Source organism: Ovis aries, chromosome 20 (genome assembly GCF_016772045.2).
Source record: "Ovis aries strain OAR_USU_Benz2616 breed Rambouillet chromosome 20, ARS-UI_Ramb_v3.0, whole genome shotgun sequence".
Taxonomy (NCBI): Eukaryota; Metazoa; Chordata; class Mammalia; order Artiodactyla; family Bovidae; genus Ovis; species Ovis aries.
The window spans coordinates 40,035,756-40,052,418 of NC_056073.1; the positions used below are offsets into that span (position 1 = coordinate 40,035,756).

A 16,663-nucleotide genomic window follows, 5' to 3' on the forward strand; every position below is an offset into this window, starting at 1 on the left:
ACTGGGTTTTCTTACAAGTATGAGAGGCACAAAATAACCAGGCTGCTACCTGCTGTTGGCAGTGTGGCCTGTGTGAGGTCCAAGGAGGAAAAGGCCAGCCACGGGGCCTGGGGTAGCCGCCCACCTAACAGAGAAAGGCAAGGAAGCAGCAGCCCTGGGAAGCCAGGTCAGTGCTCAGGTGCAACGTGACAGAGCCCAGGGCTGGTCTTGGAGGGAAGTGCCTGTCCCTAGGAGAGGGGACACACTAGGGAAGGATGCAGAAGACGCAGGCCACCCGAGCTACCCATGTGGTGATGGCAGGAAGGTGGAGGGCATCTCCGTGGAACTGAGAGGAACCACCTTACAAACAGCGTCTCTGACTGAGGACGTGGGTCCCTATGACTCAGTTCTCCTTTTCTGGTCTGCTTTTAAGCCTGTCCTTCCAGGAGCTAGACCTCAAACACTCAGTTCAGTTGCTCAGGCGTGTCCAGCTCTTTGCAACCCCATGGACTGCAGCACGCCAGGCCTCCCTGTTCATCAACAACTCCCAGAGCCTACTCAAACTCATGTCCATTGCGTTGGTGATGCCATCCAACCATCTCATCCTCTGTCATCCCCTTCTCCCGCCTTCAATCTTTCCCAGCATCAAGGTCTTTTCCAATGAGTCAGTTATTCGTATCAGGTGGCAAAAATATTGAAGTTTCAGCTTCAGCATCAGTCCTTCCAATGAATATTCAGGACTGATTTCCTTTAGGATTGCCTGGTTGAATCTCAAACACTGCTTCATTGCAATTCTGATCAAAAGGCAGGGGTAGGGGTTCAGTCTCTTGTTTTTATGAATATTTACTGACTGCAATTACCTCCTCCATCAAGTGCATCATTCATGTCTGGCTTTCCTGACCCAGGAGGACCATGGGGTCACAAGCAAGGATTTATTTCAGAAGCAGGCTCTCCATAGAAGGGCCAAAGCCCTTCATGTGAATACAGTCACACACATGGCCATCTGTCTTGTTGGTGCTTCAAATTTCCCGCATATTTTTACTTTCTCTTTCAAAGGTGCAACCCCTCTATGCCTTTCACTTGACTTGCCAATTATTTTTATCTTTTTATCAAAACCAGTTCTCCACAATAGGGTTTCAAACTTATAACCTCGAAAGAATAAATAGGGACTGGCCCTGGCAGTCTAGTGGTTAAGATGCCCAAGCTTCCACCGCAGGGAGCATGGGTTCAATCCCTGGGTGGGGAACTAATATCCCATATGCCATGCAGTATGGCCAGAAATAAAGAAGATTAAATACACTCATGCTCCCAATACGAAGGTCCCTAGCATGGTCTGACTTAAAACCAAATAATGTGTGCATACCTCCACATACACACAAGCGTGTTCTTAAGTCTTTATCTCACTTGTGAATAGTTCGTGACTGCTTGTGCAGGCTCTGAAAATGTCACACCTGTGTAGTCAGTGATGAGGCCTGACTCAGTAAGCCTGGCGCTCTAGGGACCCCCAGAAAGCAAGCTCTTCTCCTCCCAGGATGTCCACAGATGTCAAGATGTCCACAGTTAACAGGACTTCATGATGTGCTTGGGAGACAAAACCATACATAGTGCTTCATCTACTCGCTGTGCCAGGGTGGGATTTAGGAAACAGAGAACGAATGGCCAAAAGGCAGGACTACAGTTTAACCCAGTGCAACCCAACGTCACACAACGCCTTAGGGCAAAGGAGTCTGCCCCCGACTACATTTACAGGTAATCTCCAAAGGAGGTTCAAAGCATCCTTTCATGTTCTCAGGAGGCAGAGACATGCATTTACTTTCATACATAAACACGCACAGCTGCAGGGAGTTTTTTAATTTTTAATGCAAATATTTCAAGGGTTACTTGTTTTGTTTTCCAAGAGTGTTGAAGTCTTTTAGTAGAAAAGGTATCACATGACATGAGTGGTGATTCGATCTGTGAACTGTCAGCATGACCTCTTCTTAAAAATACCTGCCCAGCCCTAAAAGAAGGGGCAGTGAAAACAAGCATGTGTGCACAGAGGGGACTGAATCGAGCACCAACTATGAACAAGGGGTTCTTACAAATTTCATTTTTCTATTCAAACACCACAAGTACCAGAAGTTGATACTTTGTAGGTTGGGGAAACTCAAAGAGGGAGGCTCAGAAAGGTGGAGTGACTTGTTCAAGGTCACACAGCTATAATAATGGATGAATGAGATTAGAACCTGAGTTAAGAGTAACCTCTAACAATGTCTAGAAGCATACATATCAAAACATTAGCAGTGGTTATCTTAAGATGGCTTTTCTATAGAAGCAAAAACAGAGAAATGGGACCTAATCAGGCTTCTAAGCTTTTGCACAGCAAAGGAAACCATCATCATAACAAAAAGACAACCTACGGACTGGGAGAAAATATTTGCAAATGATACAACTGACAAGAGCTTAATTTTCTAAATATACAAACAGTTCATACAACTCAAAAACAAACGACCCCATCAAAAAAATGGGCAAAAGGCCTAAATAGACATTTCTGCAAAGGAGACGTACTGATAGTCAACAGGGACATGAAAAGATGCTCATCACCTCTAGTTATTAGAGAAATGCAATCAAAATTACAATGAGGTACCCCTCACACCAGTCAGAATGGACATCATTAAAAAGTCTACAAATGACAAATGATAGAGAGGGTGTGAAGAAAAGAACTCTCCTACACTGTTGGTGAGAATCTAAATTGGTACAGCCACTATGGATGAGGATGGAGTATGGAGGTTCCTCAAAACACTAAAAATAGAGCTGCCATGTGACCCAGCTATCCCACTCCTGGGCATATATCCAGATCAAACTCTAATTTGAAGAGAAACAGGCACCCCTGTGTTCATAGCAGCACTCTTCACAATGGCCAAGACATGGAAAGAACCTAAACTGTCCACTGACATATGAATGGATAAAGCTCTCTCTACACACACGCACACAGGCACACAGAGGTATATTATGCGGCCTTGAAAAGAACGAAACCATGCCACTGGCAGCAACATGGACGGACCTACAGATTATCACAAATGAAGCAAGTCCAAAAGAGAGAGACAGGGGCTTCCCTGGTGGCTCAGTGGCAAAGAAGCCACCTACCACTGCAGGGGCATGGGCTCAATCCCGGATCCAGGAAGCTCCCACATGCTGTGGAGCAACTAAGCCCGTGCGCCTGTGCCCTAGAGCCCAGGAGCCGCAACTCCTGAGCCTGCGCACCCTGGAGCCCATGCTCCAACGAGAGAAGGCACTGCCGTGAGAAGCCTGCGCACCGCAGCTAGAGACTAGCCGCTGCTTGCCGCAACTAGAGAAAAGCCCACGCAGCAACAAAGACCCGGCACAGCCAAAAACAGAGTATGTTTTTCAAAAGACAAATACAGTACCACTTATATATGGAATCTAAAATATGACACAAACGACCTTATCTACAAAATAGAAACAGACTCACAGACATAAGAGAACCAGACCTCTTGTGCTTGCCAAGAGGGAGGGGTTGAAGGGAGGATAGATTGGGCGTTTGGGATTAGCAGATGCTGCCTATTATATATAAAATGGGTAAACAACTGTGTCCTACTGCATAGAACAAGGAACTATATTCAATATTCTGCAATACACCACAATGGAAAAGTATATATATGTGTGTGTGTAGCTGAATCACTTTGCAGCAGAGTAGAAATTAACACACTGTATATCAACTATGCTTTAATAATTTTTTTAAAAGATGGCATTTCTTGTAATCTTTATTTCCTCTATATTTCTAACTTTTACTAGGCTAAACATATTTGGTTGAAGGATTTTTCAAGCATCAAAAAAATGAAATTTTTTGAATGACTTTGTTTAGTTCAGTTCAGTTCAGTCGCTCAGTTGTGTCCGACTCTTTGCGACCACATGAATCACAGCATGCCAGGCCTCCCTGTCCATCACCACCTCCTGGAGTTCACTCAGACTCGCGTCCATTGAGTCCATGATGCCATCCAGCCATCTCATCCTCGGTTTCTCGTGATGTACTCTGCATAGAAGTTAAATAAGCAGGGTGACAATATACAGCCTTGACACACTCCTTTTCCTATTTGGAACCTGTCTGTTGTTCCATGTCCAATTCTAACTGTTGCTTCCTGGCCTGCATACAGATTTCTTAAGAGGTAGGTTAGGTGGTCTGGTATCTCATCTCTTTCAGAATTTTCCACAGTTTATTGTGATCCACACAATCAAAGGCTTTGGCGTAGTCAATAAAGCAGAAATCGATGTTTTTCTGGAACTCTCTTGCTTTTTCCATGATCCAGCGGATGTTGGCAATTTGATCTCTGGTTCCTCTGCCTTTTATAAAACCAGCTTGAACATCAGGAAGTTCACGGTTCACGTATTGCTGAAACCTAGCTTGGAGAATTTTGAGCATTACTTTACTAGCGTGTGAGATGAGTGCAAGTGTGCGGTAGTTTGAGCATTCTTTGGCATTGCCTTTCTTTGGGATTGGAATGAAAACTGACCTTTTCCAGTTCTGTGGCCATTGCTGAGTTTTCCAAATTTGCTGGCATATTGAGTGCGGCACTTTGACAGCACCATTTTTCAGGATTTGAAATAGCTCAACTGGAATTCCATCACCCCACTAGCTTTGTTCGTAGTGATGCTTTCTAAGGCCCACTTGACTTCACATTCCAAGATGTCTGGTTCTAGATGAGTGATCACACCATCGTGATTATCCAGGTCGTGAAGATCCTTTTTGTACAGTTCTTCTGTGTATTCTTGCCATCTCTTCTTAATCTTCTGCTTCTGTTAGGTCCGTATCATTTCTGTCCTTTATCGAGCCGATCTTTGCATGAAACGTTCCCTTGATATCTCTAATTTTCTTGAAGAGATCTCTAGTCTTTCCCATTCTGTTGTTTTCCTCTATTTCTTTGCATTGATCACTGAGGAAGGCTTTCTTATCTCTTTTGCTATTCTTTGGAACTCTGCATTCAGATGCTTATATCTTTCCTTTTCTCCTTTGCTTTTCGCTTCTCTTCTTTTCACAGCTATTTGTAAGGCCTCCCCAGACAGCCATTTTGCTTTTTTGCATTTCTTTTCCATGGGGATGGTCTTGATCCCTGTCTCCTGTACAGTGTCATGAACCTCATTCCATAGTTCATCAGGCACTCTATCTATCAGATCTAGGCCCTTAAATCTATTTCTCACTTCCACTGTATAATCATAAGGGATTTGATGTAGGTCATACCTGAATGGTCTAGCAGTTTTCCCTGCTTTCTTCAATTTAAGTCTGAATTTGGTAATAAGGAGTTCATGATCTGAGCCACAGTCAGCTCCTGGTCTTGTTTTTGTTGACTGTATAGAGCTTCTCCATCTTTTGCTGCAGAGAATATAATCAATCTGATTTCGGTGTTGACCATCTGGTAATGTCCATGTGTAGAGTCTTCTCTTGTGTTGTTGGAAGAGGGTGTTTGCTATGACAGGTGCATTATCTTGGCAAAACTCTCATTAGCCTTTGCTCTGCTTCATTCTGTATTCCAAGGCCAAATTTGGCTGTTACTCCAGGTGTTTCTTGACTTCCTACTTTTGCATTCCAGTCCCCTATCATGAAAAGGACATCTTTTTTGGGTGTTAGTTCTAAAAGGTCTTATAGGTCTTCATAGCACCGTTCAACTTCAGCTTCTTCAGCGTTACTGGTTGAGGCATAGACTTGGATTACTGTAATATTGAATGGTTTGCCTTGGAGACGAACAGAGATCATTCTGTCGTTTTTGAGATTGCATCCAAGTACTGCATTTCGGACTCTTCTGTTGACCATGATGGCTACTCCATTTCTTCTGAGGGATTCCTGCCCACAGTAGTAGATATAATGGTCATCTGAGTTAAATTCACCCATTCCAGTCCATTTTAGTTCGCTGATTCCTAGACTGTCGACGTTCACTCTTGCCATCTCCTGTTTGACCACTTCCAATTTGCCTTGATTCATGGACCTGACATTCCAGGTTTCTATGCAATATTGCTCTTTACAGCATCGGACTTTGTTTCTATCACCAGTCACATCCACAGCTGGGTATTGTTTTTGCTTTGGCTCCATCCCTTCTTTTCAAATAACATCTGACCATTCCTAAACTAACCATTCCTAAGCTAATGCATTAAATCAACAAAATAAATCTGTGGATCAATGGATCCCTCTTTGCGGAAGGTCAGTGAAGTGGATGAGAGCCCTACTGACTGGGTGGAGACAAACAGGGGGTTGGGGGTTACTCTGAATCAGCCCCACCTCTAACATTCTCTCCTCAGACTGGAGAAGCATGCTCTCTCGGTCTTTATCAAATACAATGGTTAAAATTTTGGCCCTGAGTAGAGAGACAACAGTGATTCCAGCCAACCTCATCACAGGACTTTTTTTTAGGTCCTGCCTGGGAAGCACTACAGAGTCCAGACTATTTTGGGTATGGACAGTGAACTCATCTGGTTCTTCAAATCCCTCCCCTTCCTCAGGGTTCATCAGGTACTGACTCTGATCTCTTCACTGGAACACAAGCTTGGGAGCCCTGAGGGGAAAGGCTGAGCCATAAGCACAGATTAAGCTGAAGCTCCCCACAAAGCACAGGTGGGAAAGGGGCAGACCGGGAATGCTGGGCCAACCCTGCATTCTTGTTGATTTCAGCAAGCCCTCACCCTCTGAGTCTCCACGTTTTCTAAATGAGGGTGATCAAGGGAAGGCTTGGAACACAGGAGACAAACAGGCCTCGGTTTCAGAGCTGGCTTTGCCCTCCACCAGCAGTGTGATGCTGAGCAAATCACTAAGGTCTCAAAGCTTCGGTCTCCTCACCAGGTGTGATAATGTTATACGCCAACTTTACTGGGCTGTGGAGTGGCCTTTGGTCAAAAATTGTCCTGGGTGTTTCTGAGAGGGTGTTTTGGCAATAAGAGTGTGTGTGTGTTAAGTCACTTCAGCCATGTCCAACTCTTGGCAATCCTATGGACTGTAGCCCACCAGGCTCCTCTGTCCATGGGGTTCTCCAGGTAAGAATACTGGAGTGGGTTGTCATACCCTCCTCCAGGGGAGCTTCCCAATCCAGGGATTGAACCCATGGCTCTTACACTGGCAGGCAGATTCTTTACCAGTGGCACCACCTGGAAAGCCCTTTGTGGATGAGATTAATATGCAAATCAGTAGCATAAAGCAGATTGCTCTCCCACATGTGGGTGGGCCTCACCTAATCACTTGAAGGCTTGAATAGCACAAAAAGGCTGAGACTTCGCCAAGGGAAGAGGATTCTTCCCCAATGACTGCCTTAGAACTGCGACACTGACTCCAGCTGAAACACTGGCTCTCCCTGGTTCTCAGGTCTTCGAACTCAAGATTGGAACCACACGATCAGCTCTCCTAGGCCTCCAGCTTGCCAATTCACCCTACAGATCTTGCGATTCTTTTCAGTCCCATCATCACACGAACCAATTTATTTCCTTATAATAAATCTACTTCTATCTAAACACACAGGTGCACACACACACACACACACACACACATACCCTACTGGTTCTGTTTCTCTGGAGAACCCTGACTAACACACCTGTCCAAAGAAGATAACAGCAGTATACTCAATACCTAGACCATTCCAGGGATAGAGATTATAGGTATACTGTGCCCAGAAGATAGACGTTCAATACCTGACAGCCATTATGATCTCTAAAGCTGTTTCTACCTTTAAAATGCTCTCCTTTGTGTCACGTCCCCAGCAGATGGCAAGACAAAATGAACTGGTCACACCTTACTCTTCACCTATCCCAGGGGGTGTCTTGGATTTCTCAGCCCTCTGCCTCTCAGAAGCCCACATGGATCACAATAAATGGAAACCCAGCTCAAGTCCAGCCGCTTGGCCATGGACAACCCCCTGCTGTGGCTTCCTTCTGAACTTCAGTAGCAAACACGTGCAAATTCAGCAATGAGAGTGTAAAATGAGGCAGCTGGACAAAGTGGCAGGATCCAAACAACTGACAGGTTTCCACTGGGTTTAGGTCTCTTGGCAAGTGGGAGAAACCTGTTTGTGAAGCTCCATTAGGCAAATGGTCAGCAAGTAAAACAGCTGCTCTGAACCACAAGATGCTCAGCTAATCAGAAGGAATGAGCTGAAGTCAGGGGTCCAGAACCTATGTAAGTCTGTGAACTTCACAGGGTCTCTGCTGGCTACAAATTGAACTTCTAGCCCTATCTAGGAAAGCTCTGGCCACCCATGGAAAAATAAGAACCTCAGAGCATCAGGACCACCAGCCTGGGCTGTCACTGTCCCTGACAAACTCAGAAAAGCTGTTTTGTGGTTGTCAAAAGACGGCTCTGGCACATGGACCCAGCCTGTGTGTGCTAAGCCTCGACTCTAGAAGCCAGTGCCTCTCAAGCTTGAGAACAGACCCAGATTACTCGGAGGGCTTGTTAATTTCAGGGCTTCCCATTTATTAGGTCTGAGATGAGGCCTGAGAACTTCTCACAAAGTTCTCAGTTGATACTGGTACTGCTGGTCTGTCCACACACTTAGTGGACACACACTTAGGCTGACATAAGCTATAAAGTAGAGGGTGCTGGGTAAGGAGATCCTAGGTTGATTTTCAGAGTCATCTGTGGTGCGAGCAGAGCCTCCACCCCTACTCTCCCCAAAGTCCTATAAACTAAGCCAGTGTGAAATTTCCAGAAAGACACAAGTATGGGATCTCAGAGTAAGTCCATAGCAAAACTTCATTAATTTGACCTCTACTGATTTAAATAAAAATGGTGGCCTTTGAAGGAATACATATAAGGTCTACAGTGTTACTAAGACTCTTGATGGTGAATGGAGAATTATGACTAATTACCTATGGTGCTCTAGGACACAAACTATGAGCAGTCTAATTCAACAGGATTGAGGGAATGTAAACTGATATATGCACTATAGAGAACAGTATGGGAACGCCTCAAAAGTCTAAAAATAGAGCTACCATATCATCCAGCAATCCCATTCCTGGACACATACCCAGAGAAAATCATAATTCAAAAAGATCCATGTGCCCCAATGTTCATTTCAGCACTATTTACAATACCAGGACATGGAAGCAACCTACATGTCCATCGACTGATGGATGGATAAAGAAGACGTGCTACACACGCACAGTCACACACACAGCGGAATATTGCTCGGCCATAAAATGGAATGAAACTGTGCCATTTGCAGAGACACAGATGGACCTGTATCCAGAACGAAGTCAGTCAGAAGGGAAAATCAAATATCATATCTTAACACATATAGGTGGAATCTAGAAAAATGGTACAGATGAACTTATTCGCAAAGCAGAAACAGTCACAGACATAGAGAACAGACGTAGGGATACCAAGGGGGAAAGAAGAAGGTGGAATGGATTGGGAAATTGGAATTGACATTTATACACTATTATGCATAAAACAGATAAGTAGTGAGAACCACAAGGAACCCTACTCAATGCTCTGTGGTGACCTATGTGGGAAGGAAGAGGGGATATATGTATCCACGTGGCTATGCTGTACAATAGAAACATCGTAAAGCAAGTATACTTCAATAAAAACTTTTTTTTTAATTAAACAGAATGGGGGCCAGCAATGTGTACAGTGAAAAGCTTCCCTGGTGACTGTCATACAGCTAGCCCAAGAGGCGGCTATGGTGAGCATTCAAGAACCACACTGGAGGACAGCACTGTTTGGTAACTCCAATGATATCTCTCCCTAAATCAACTCACTCCATAAATGTAGGATGATGGCTCTACGTCAGCCTTTTATGCACAAGTTGTTCAATAAATGGGTCTTAATTTGTTCACTAGGGCAAAAGTTAAAAGAGAAAGATACTGAGTTGAAGACCTTAGAACTGTTGTGCATGTATGCTAAGTCGTTTCAGTCATGTCTGACTCTGTGTGACCCTATGGACTATAGCCCACCAGGTGAGAATACTGGAGTGGGTTGCCATGCTCTTCTCCAAGGGATCTTCCCAACCGAGGGATCAAAGCTGCATCTCTTATGCCTCCTGCATTGGCAGGCAGGTTCTTTACCACTAACACCACCTGGGAAAGAACTCTGTCAGCACCCAATAAATCTTCAGTCATTTATTCCAGCCCCAAGCACACAGTAGATGCTCAATGAATATGAACTAACTGAATGGATGGATGGATGGAAAGCCTGGATGAGAAACCAGAAGGAGCACAGGAAGTGAGCGTGGGACTATGAATCAAAGACCTAGATCTCCATTTCAGTTTACCAAGTCATGTGGGGGGAAGCACTGGCGGCAAGGCTCAGATGCTGCAGTAAAATCTGAAAGAGATTGTGTGCTCATAGGGATTTTTAAAGTATATTATTATACCCTCAATACCGAAATCTGATTGATTATATTCTTTGCAGCCAAAAATGGAAGAGGCTGTATACAGTCAGCAAAAACAAGACTGGGAGCTGACTGTGGCTCAGGTCACAAATTTCCTATTGCAAAATCCAGACTTAAATTGAAGACAGTAGAGAAAACCACTATTCTGGTATGACCTAAATCAAATCCCTTATGATTATACAGTGGAAGTGACAAAGAGATTCAAGGGATTAGATCTGATAGATCTGATAGAGTGCCTGAAGAACTATGGATGGAAGTTCATAACACTGTATGGGAGGCGGTGATCAAAAACATCCCTAAGAAAAAGAAATGCAAAAAAGCATTGTCTGAGGAGGCCTTACAAATGGCTGAGAAAAGAAGAGAAGGGAAAGGCAAAGGAGAAAAGGAAAGATACACCCATTTGAATGAAGAGTTTCAAAGAACAGCAAGAAGAGATAAGAAAGCCTTAAGTGAACAATGTAAAGAAATAGAGGAAAACAATAGGATGAGAAAGATTAGAGATTTCTTCAAGAAAATTAGAGATACAAAAGGAACATTCCATGCAAAGATAGGCACAATAAAGGACAGAAATAGTACGGACCTAACAGAAGCAGAAGATATTAAGAAGAGGTGGCAAGAATGAAGAAGAACTATACAAAAACGGTCTTCATGACTCAGATAATCATGGTGGTGTGATCACTCATCCAGAGCCAGACATCCTGGAGTCTGAAGTCAAGTGGGTCTTTAGGAGCATTACTATGAACAAAGCTAACAGAGATGATGGAATTCCAGCTGAACTATTTCAAAGCCTAAAAGACGGTGCTGTGAAAGGGCTGCAGTCAATATGCCAGCAAATTTGGAAAACTCAGCAGTGGCCACAGGACTGGAAAAGGTCAGTTTTCATTCTAGTCCCAAAGAAAGGGAATGCCAAGGAATGTTCAAGATACCACACAATTGCATTCATCTCACATGCTAGTAAAGAACTGCTCAAAATTCTCCAAGCTAGGCTTCTTCAACAGTCTGTGAATTGAGAACTTCCAGATGTGCAACCTGGATTTAGAAAAAGCAGAGGAACCAGTGATCAAATTGCTAACATCTACTGGACCATGGAAAAAGCAAGAGAATTACAGAAAAACATCTGCTTCATTGACTACGTTGAAGTCTTGGACTGTGTGGATCACAACAAACTGTAGAAAATTCTTCAAGAGATGGGACTACCAGGCCACCTTACCTACCTCCTGAGAAATCTATATGCAGGTCAAGAAGCAACAGTTAGAACCAGACATGCAACAACAGACTGTTTCAAATGGGGAAAGGAGTACGTCAAGAGTGTATATTGTCACCCTGCTTATTTAACTTATATGTAGAGTAAAATCATGCAAAATGCTAGGCTGAATGAAGCACAAGCTTGAATCAAAATTGCTGAGAGAAATATCAATAACCTCAGATATGCAGATGACACCACCCTTATGGCAGAAATCAAAGAGGAACTCAGGAACCTCTTGTTGAAAGTGAAAGAGGAGAGTAAAAAAGCTGATTTAAAACTCAACATTCAAAAGACAAAGATTATGGCATCCAGTCCCATCACTTCATGGCAAATAGATGGGGAAACAATGGAAACAGTGACAGACTTTATTTTGGGGGCTCCAAAATCACTGCAGATGGTGATTCCAGCCATGAAATTTAAAAGACACTTGCTCCTTGGAAGAAAAGTTATGACCAACCTAGACAGTGTATTAAAAAGCAGAGACATTACTTTGACAACAAAGGTCCATCTAGTCAAAGCTATGGTTTTTCCAGTAGTCATGTGTGGATGTGAGAGTTGGACTATAAAGAAAGCTGAGTGCCAAAGAACTGATGCTTTTGAACTGTGGTGTTGGAGAAGACTCTTGAGAGTCCCTTGGACAGTAAGGAGATCCAACCAGTCCATCCTAAAGGAAATCAGTCCTGAATATTCACTGGAAGGACTGAAGCTGAAACTTCAGTTGGCCACCTGATACAAAGAGACAACTCACTGGAAAAGTCCCTGATTCTGGGAAAGATTGAGGGCAGGAAGAGAAAGTGACAACAGAGGATGAGATAGATGGATGGATGGCATCATTGACTCAATGAACATGAGTTTCAGCAACTCCAGGGGATAGTGAAGGACAGGGAGGCCTGGCGTGCTGTAGCCCATGGGGTAGCAAAGAGTCGGACACGACTGAGCAATTGAACAACAATAAATTATGTCCTCAAAGCAGGTCTAGAAATCAAATCTCACTAGTTTCAATGCTGAACCAAAACCAGTAACAGATCATTCCACCAGAATGTTAATTTACTATATCCATTTTTTTTTTTTTAACCAAAATAGCCTGTCAATTATTTAATGTGAGAGCTTGGCTTGGCAACTGAACAAGTGAAAAGGACTGAAGATTTAATTTACTATATTAAATATGAGTCCATTGTTATAGCACTGCTAAAAACATGCCAAAAGTTCAGAACGTAGATATATGTTATTAAATACATATAATTCAAATGTTTATAGGATATATACGGGCTTCCTTTGAGGCTCAGCTGGTAAAGAATCTGCCTGCAATGTGGGAGACCTGGGTTCATTCCCTGAGTTGGGAAGATCCCCTGGAGGCGGCGAAGGCTACCCACTCCACTATTCTGGCCTGGAGAATTCCATGGACTATACAGACCATGGGGTTGCGAAGGGTAGGACACGACTGAGAGACTTTCACTTTCAGGATATACATATACAACCCCCATAAACTGAAGCCATAGCTCTCTCCAAGTCCATCCATATATCTGACAAGTTCTGCCCTGTTCTGAGCATCTCCCCTAGAAGGAGACACATGTGATGACTACTTGAATGATGGACATGTCGATAAAGGTAGAGAAGAATGACGGATAAACTGAGGGTTAAATTGACACACCTTCGATCTGTAACATTTATTCGCTGAGTACTGGGGTGTTTTCCTTCCAGGAGCTCCATAACAGTGTTGTTAGATCACTGACTCTCTTCACCTCCATCCATATACCCCTCCACTTGCATAATCTAACTTCTGCCCCCAGCATCATACCAAACCCACGCTCACTACAGAAACCAGTGACCAGCCGGAGCCCTGAAAGCACTGCAGATGTGAGTAGCTAAGGTGAGGTCACCTTGGAGTAGGATGGGCTCTAGTCCCATACAACTGATGTTCTTATAAAAAGGAGAAGTCTGGACACAAAGGCAGATGTGCATGCAGGGAGGATGCCCTGTGAAAACCAGAACTCTGGTGCCCTTAGCTAAGCAACTTCCAGAAGCTCTGGAGGCTGGAACAGGGGTTCCCTGGAGGCTTCGTGGCCCTACTGACACCTTGATCTTGGACCTCTGACCTCCAGAAGAGTGAGACAATATACTTCTCTTATTTGTTCAGTTCAGTCGCTCAGTCGTGTCTGACTCTTTGTGACCCCATGGACTGCAGCACACCAGGCCTCCCTGTCCATCACCAACTCCCAGAGTTTACTCAAACTCATGTCCATTGAGTCGGTGATGCCATCCAACCATCTCATCCTCTGCCTTCTCCTTCTCCTCCTGCCTTCAGTCTTTCCCAGAATCAGGGTTTTGTCCAATGAGTCAGTGTTTTGCATCAGGTGGCCAAACTATTGGAGTTTCACCTTCAGCAACAGTCCTTCCAATGAATATTCAGGACTGATTTCCTTTAGGATGGACTGGTTGGATCTCCTTACTGTCCAAGGGACTCTCAAGAGTCTTCTCCAACACCACAGTTCAAAGGCATCAATTCTTCGGTGCTCAGCTTTCTTTATAGTCCAACTCTTACATCCATACACAACTACTGGAAAAACCATAGCTTTGACTAGATGGACCTTTGTTGGCAAAGTAATATCTCTGCTTTTTAATATGCTGTCTAGATTTGTCATAACTCTTCTTCCAAGGAGCAAGCACCTTTTAATTTATGGCTGCAGTCACCATCTGCAGTGATTTTGGAGCCCAAAAAAATAAAGTCTGTCACTGTTTCCATTGTTTCCCCATCTATTTGCCATGAAGCGATGGGACCAGATGCCATGATCTCTTGTTTTATGAATGTTGAGTTTTAAGCCAACTTTTTCACTCTTTTCTTTCACCTTCATCAAGAGGCTCTTTGGTTCTTCCTCACTTTCGGCCATAAGGGTGGTGTCATCTGCCTATCTGAGGATATTGATATGTCTGCCTGTAATCTTGAGTCCAGCTTGTGCTTCATCCAGTAAGGGGCACTTTGTTACAGCGAGCCCTAGCAAGCAAACACGTGACCCTCTCATTTTCTCAAAGCTCCCCATGTATCCCGTCATGATAAGCACCACCTCCAGCTATTACTGACTACAGAGTAGTTACTGGCCAAGGAGCCACCCCCTTCTCCACAGTCCCTAGGGAGTAGGGCCTGTATCTCTGTCACGTGTCACCGTCACCGAACGCTGCGAGCGTGGTCCCCAGCTGGCTCCCAAGACCGCAGGGTCACCAACGAGGTGAAAGGCGGCAGGGGACAAGGGCCTCCTGGAAACATCCCCCCACAGCCCCCTCCCCCAGCCCCGCCAGGACACTTACGGAGATGATGTGCCCCTTCAGGCCGTGGGCCGAGTCTGCGCACTCGATCACAGCGCTCAGCTGGGGGTAGCCCACCCCCGTCTTGGTGCGGGTGGTGCACACGGAACCTGGATGGAGGAGGAGGGGGACCCCAGAGAGAGATGGTTAGGGCTGAGCAGACAACGAGCCTCCTCTCCCATCACACAGCCATGCCCCCATTTCCTGGGGTGGAGGGGGACGGGGCAGGGCGGAGGCGGGGCGCGGGGCAGGGCGGCCCCCACAGCTCAGCCAAGGTGGTTATAACAGCCGTCATGGCCACTCGTCCTTTCCGGGCCCATATCACCCTCATCCGCTCAGGTCCAGGGCACGGCTCCCTACACCGGTCACCGTCAACTCTCCAGGATATCAGCTCCCTCTTACCGACTTCCCAACCTCCAACTCCACTCCTTCCCACCTTCCCTCACTTCCCACACAACCACAAGAGACCTTCAGATGCCTCCCATGGTCTTGAGCCTCCTTGACCTTCAACTTCTGTCAAATGACTCACTTCTCTAAGCCTCAGTGCCTCGCTCAAAAGGTGGAAATGAAAGCATTGACCTCATGGGGCTGTGATGGAGATGAAATGGCATGAGGGATGAAGACTGCCTGGCCTCCAGTAAGCTGCTGAGCAAAGGGAGCCAGCGCTCAGGGCATGCTCGCAGCCGCCCTGACTCGGCTCTGGCCTCTACACATGCCAGCCTCCTGGTCCAGCCTCCCTCTGACCTGGCTCTGGCCTCTACACATGCCAGCCTCCTGGTCCAGCCTCCCTCTGACTCGGCTCTGGCCTCTACACATGCCAGCCTCCTGGTCCAGCCTCCCTCTGACCCAGCTCTGGCCTCTACACATTCCAGCCTCCCGGTCCAGCCTCCCTCTGACCCAGCTCTGGCCTCTACACACGCCAGCCTCCTGTTCCAGCCTCCCTCTGACCCAGCTCTGGCCTCTACACACGCCAGCCTCCCGGTCCAGCCTCCCTCTGACCCAGCTCTGGCCTCTACACACGCCAGCCTCCCGGTCCTCACCCTCTCCTGGTCCATCTCTCACCCTGTCCAGCCCGGCCTCTGAGGTGAGCTGCCACTGCAGAACTCAAACCAGCTGCCTCGATGCCTTCATCCCCGCTGACCTCTGCCCTCCCCATGGTCAACTCCAGCCCTAGTTCACTATCTGCAGTGCATTAGCTCAGTCAGGTCCAGGCCGAATCAGACGGGCCTCTCCAGCACATCTCCCTGCTCAAGCCTCCCCTTCCCTCCCAGCAGACCAGCTCCTGCTCCGAGGCCACCCAGCTCAAGCTCTGCACTGCCTACCCGCCCACCCCCTCTTCTCTTGGCCCGCCCCGCTCGGCAACCCCCAGCCTCGCTGACCTTTCCATTCCTCCCACCTCGGGGATCCCCTGTACGTGATGTTCTGTCTCCCAAGCACTCCCCTCTGCACCAACCCCCTGGTCTGGCCAACCCTTTCTCATCTTCCAGGCTTCATCTTCCATGTCACTGCCTCAGGAACGTTGTTCGTCACAGCAGCTCGTTTCAAAAAGAGCATTTAAGTCATTATTTGTGTAAGAACCGAGGATCTGTTTTCTCTGCTGGAGGGTAAGCTCCGTGGATATTCATTGTTGTCAATCCAGTGCTAAGAACAGAGCTTTGTGCATAATAAGGCCGCTATAAATAGTCACTGAAAGCATGCATGAACTCAAGAATGAATGAGTCACGTCCCTGTATCCACCGCTTCACCACTCACTCTCTCTTCGTCCCTCCTG

At 45.8% G+C, this 16,663-nt stretch overlaps 1 protein-coding gene across 2 annotated transcripts in view; it reads right to left on the reverse strand.

Annotated features, from left to right (window-relative positions):
* The window catches only part of GMPR (guanosine monophosphate reductase), a 59,523-nt gene that overhangs the window by 10,795 nt on the left and 32,065 nt on the right, over positions 1-16,663 (reverse strand). For both annotated transcript variants that reach the window (XR_001023163.5, XM_004019123.6), the window contains exon 6: positions 14,896-15,002. Coding sequence is in view for 1 of the 2 variants with exons in the window: in XM_004019123.6 (XP_004019172.1) it covers positions 14,896-15,002 (107 nt within the window). In the remaining variant the exon portion in view is untranslated. The remainder of the gene's footprint in view (positions 1-14,895; positions 15,003-16,663) is intronic.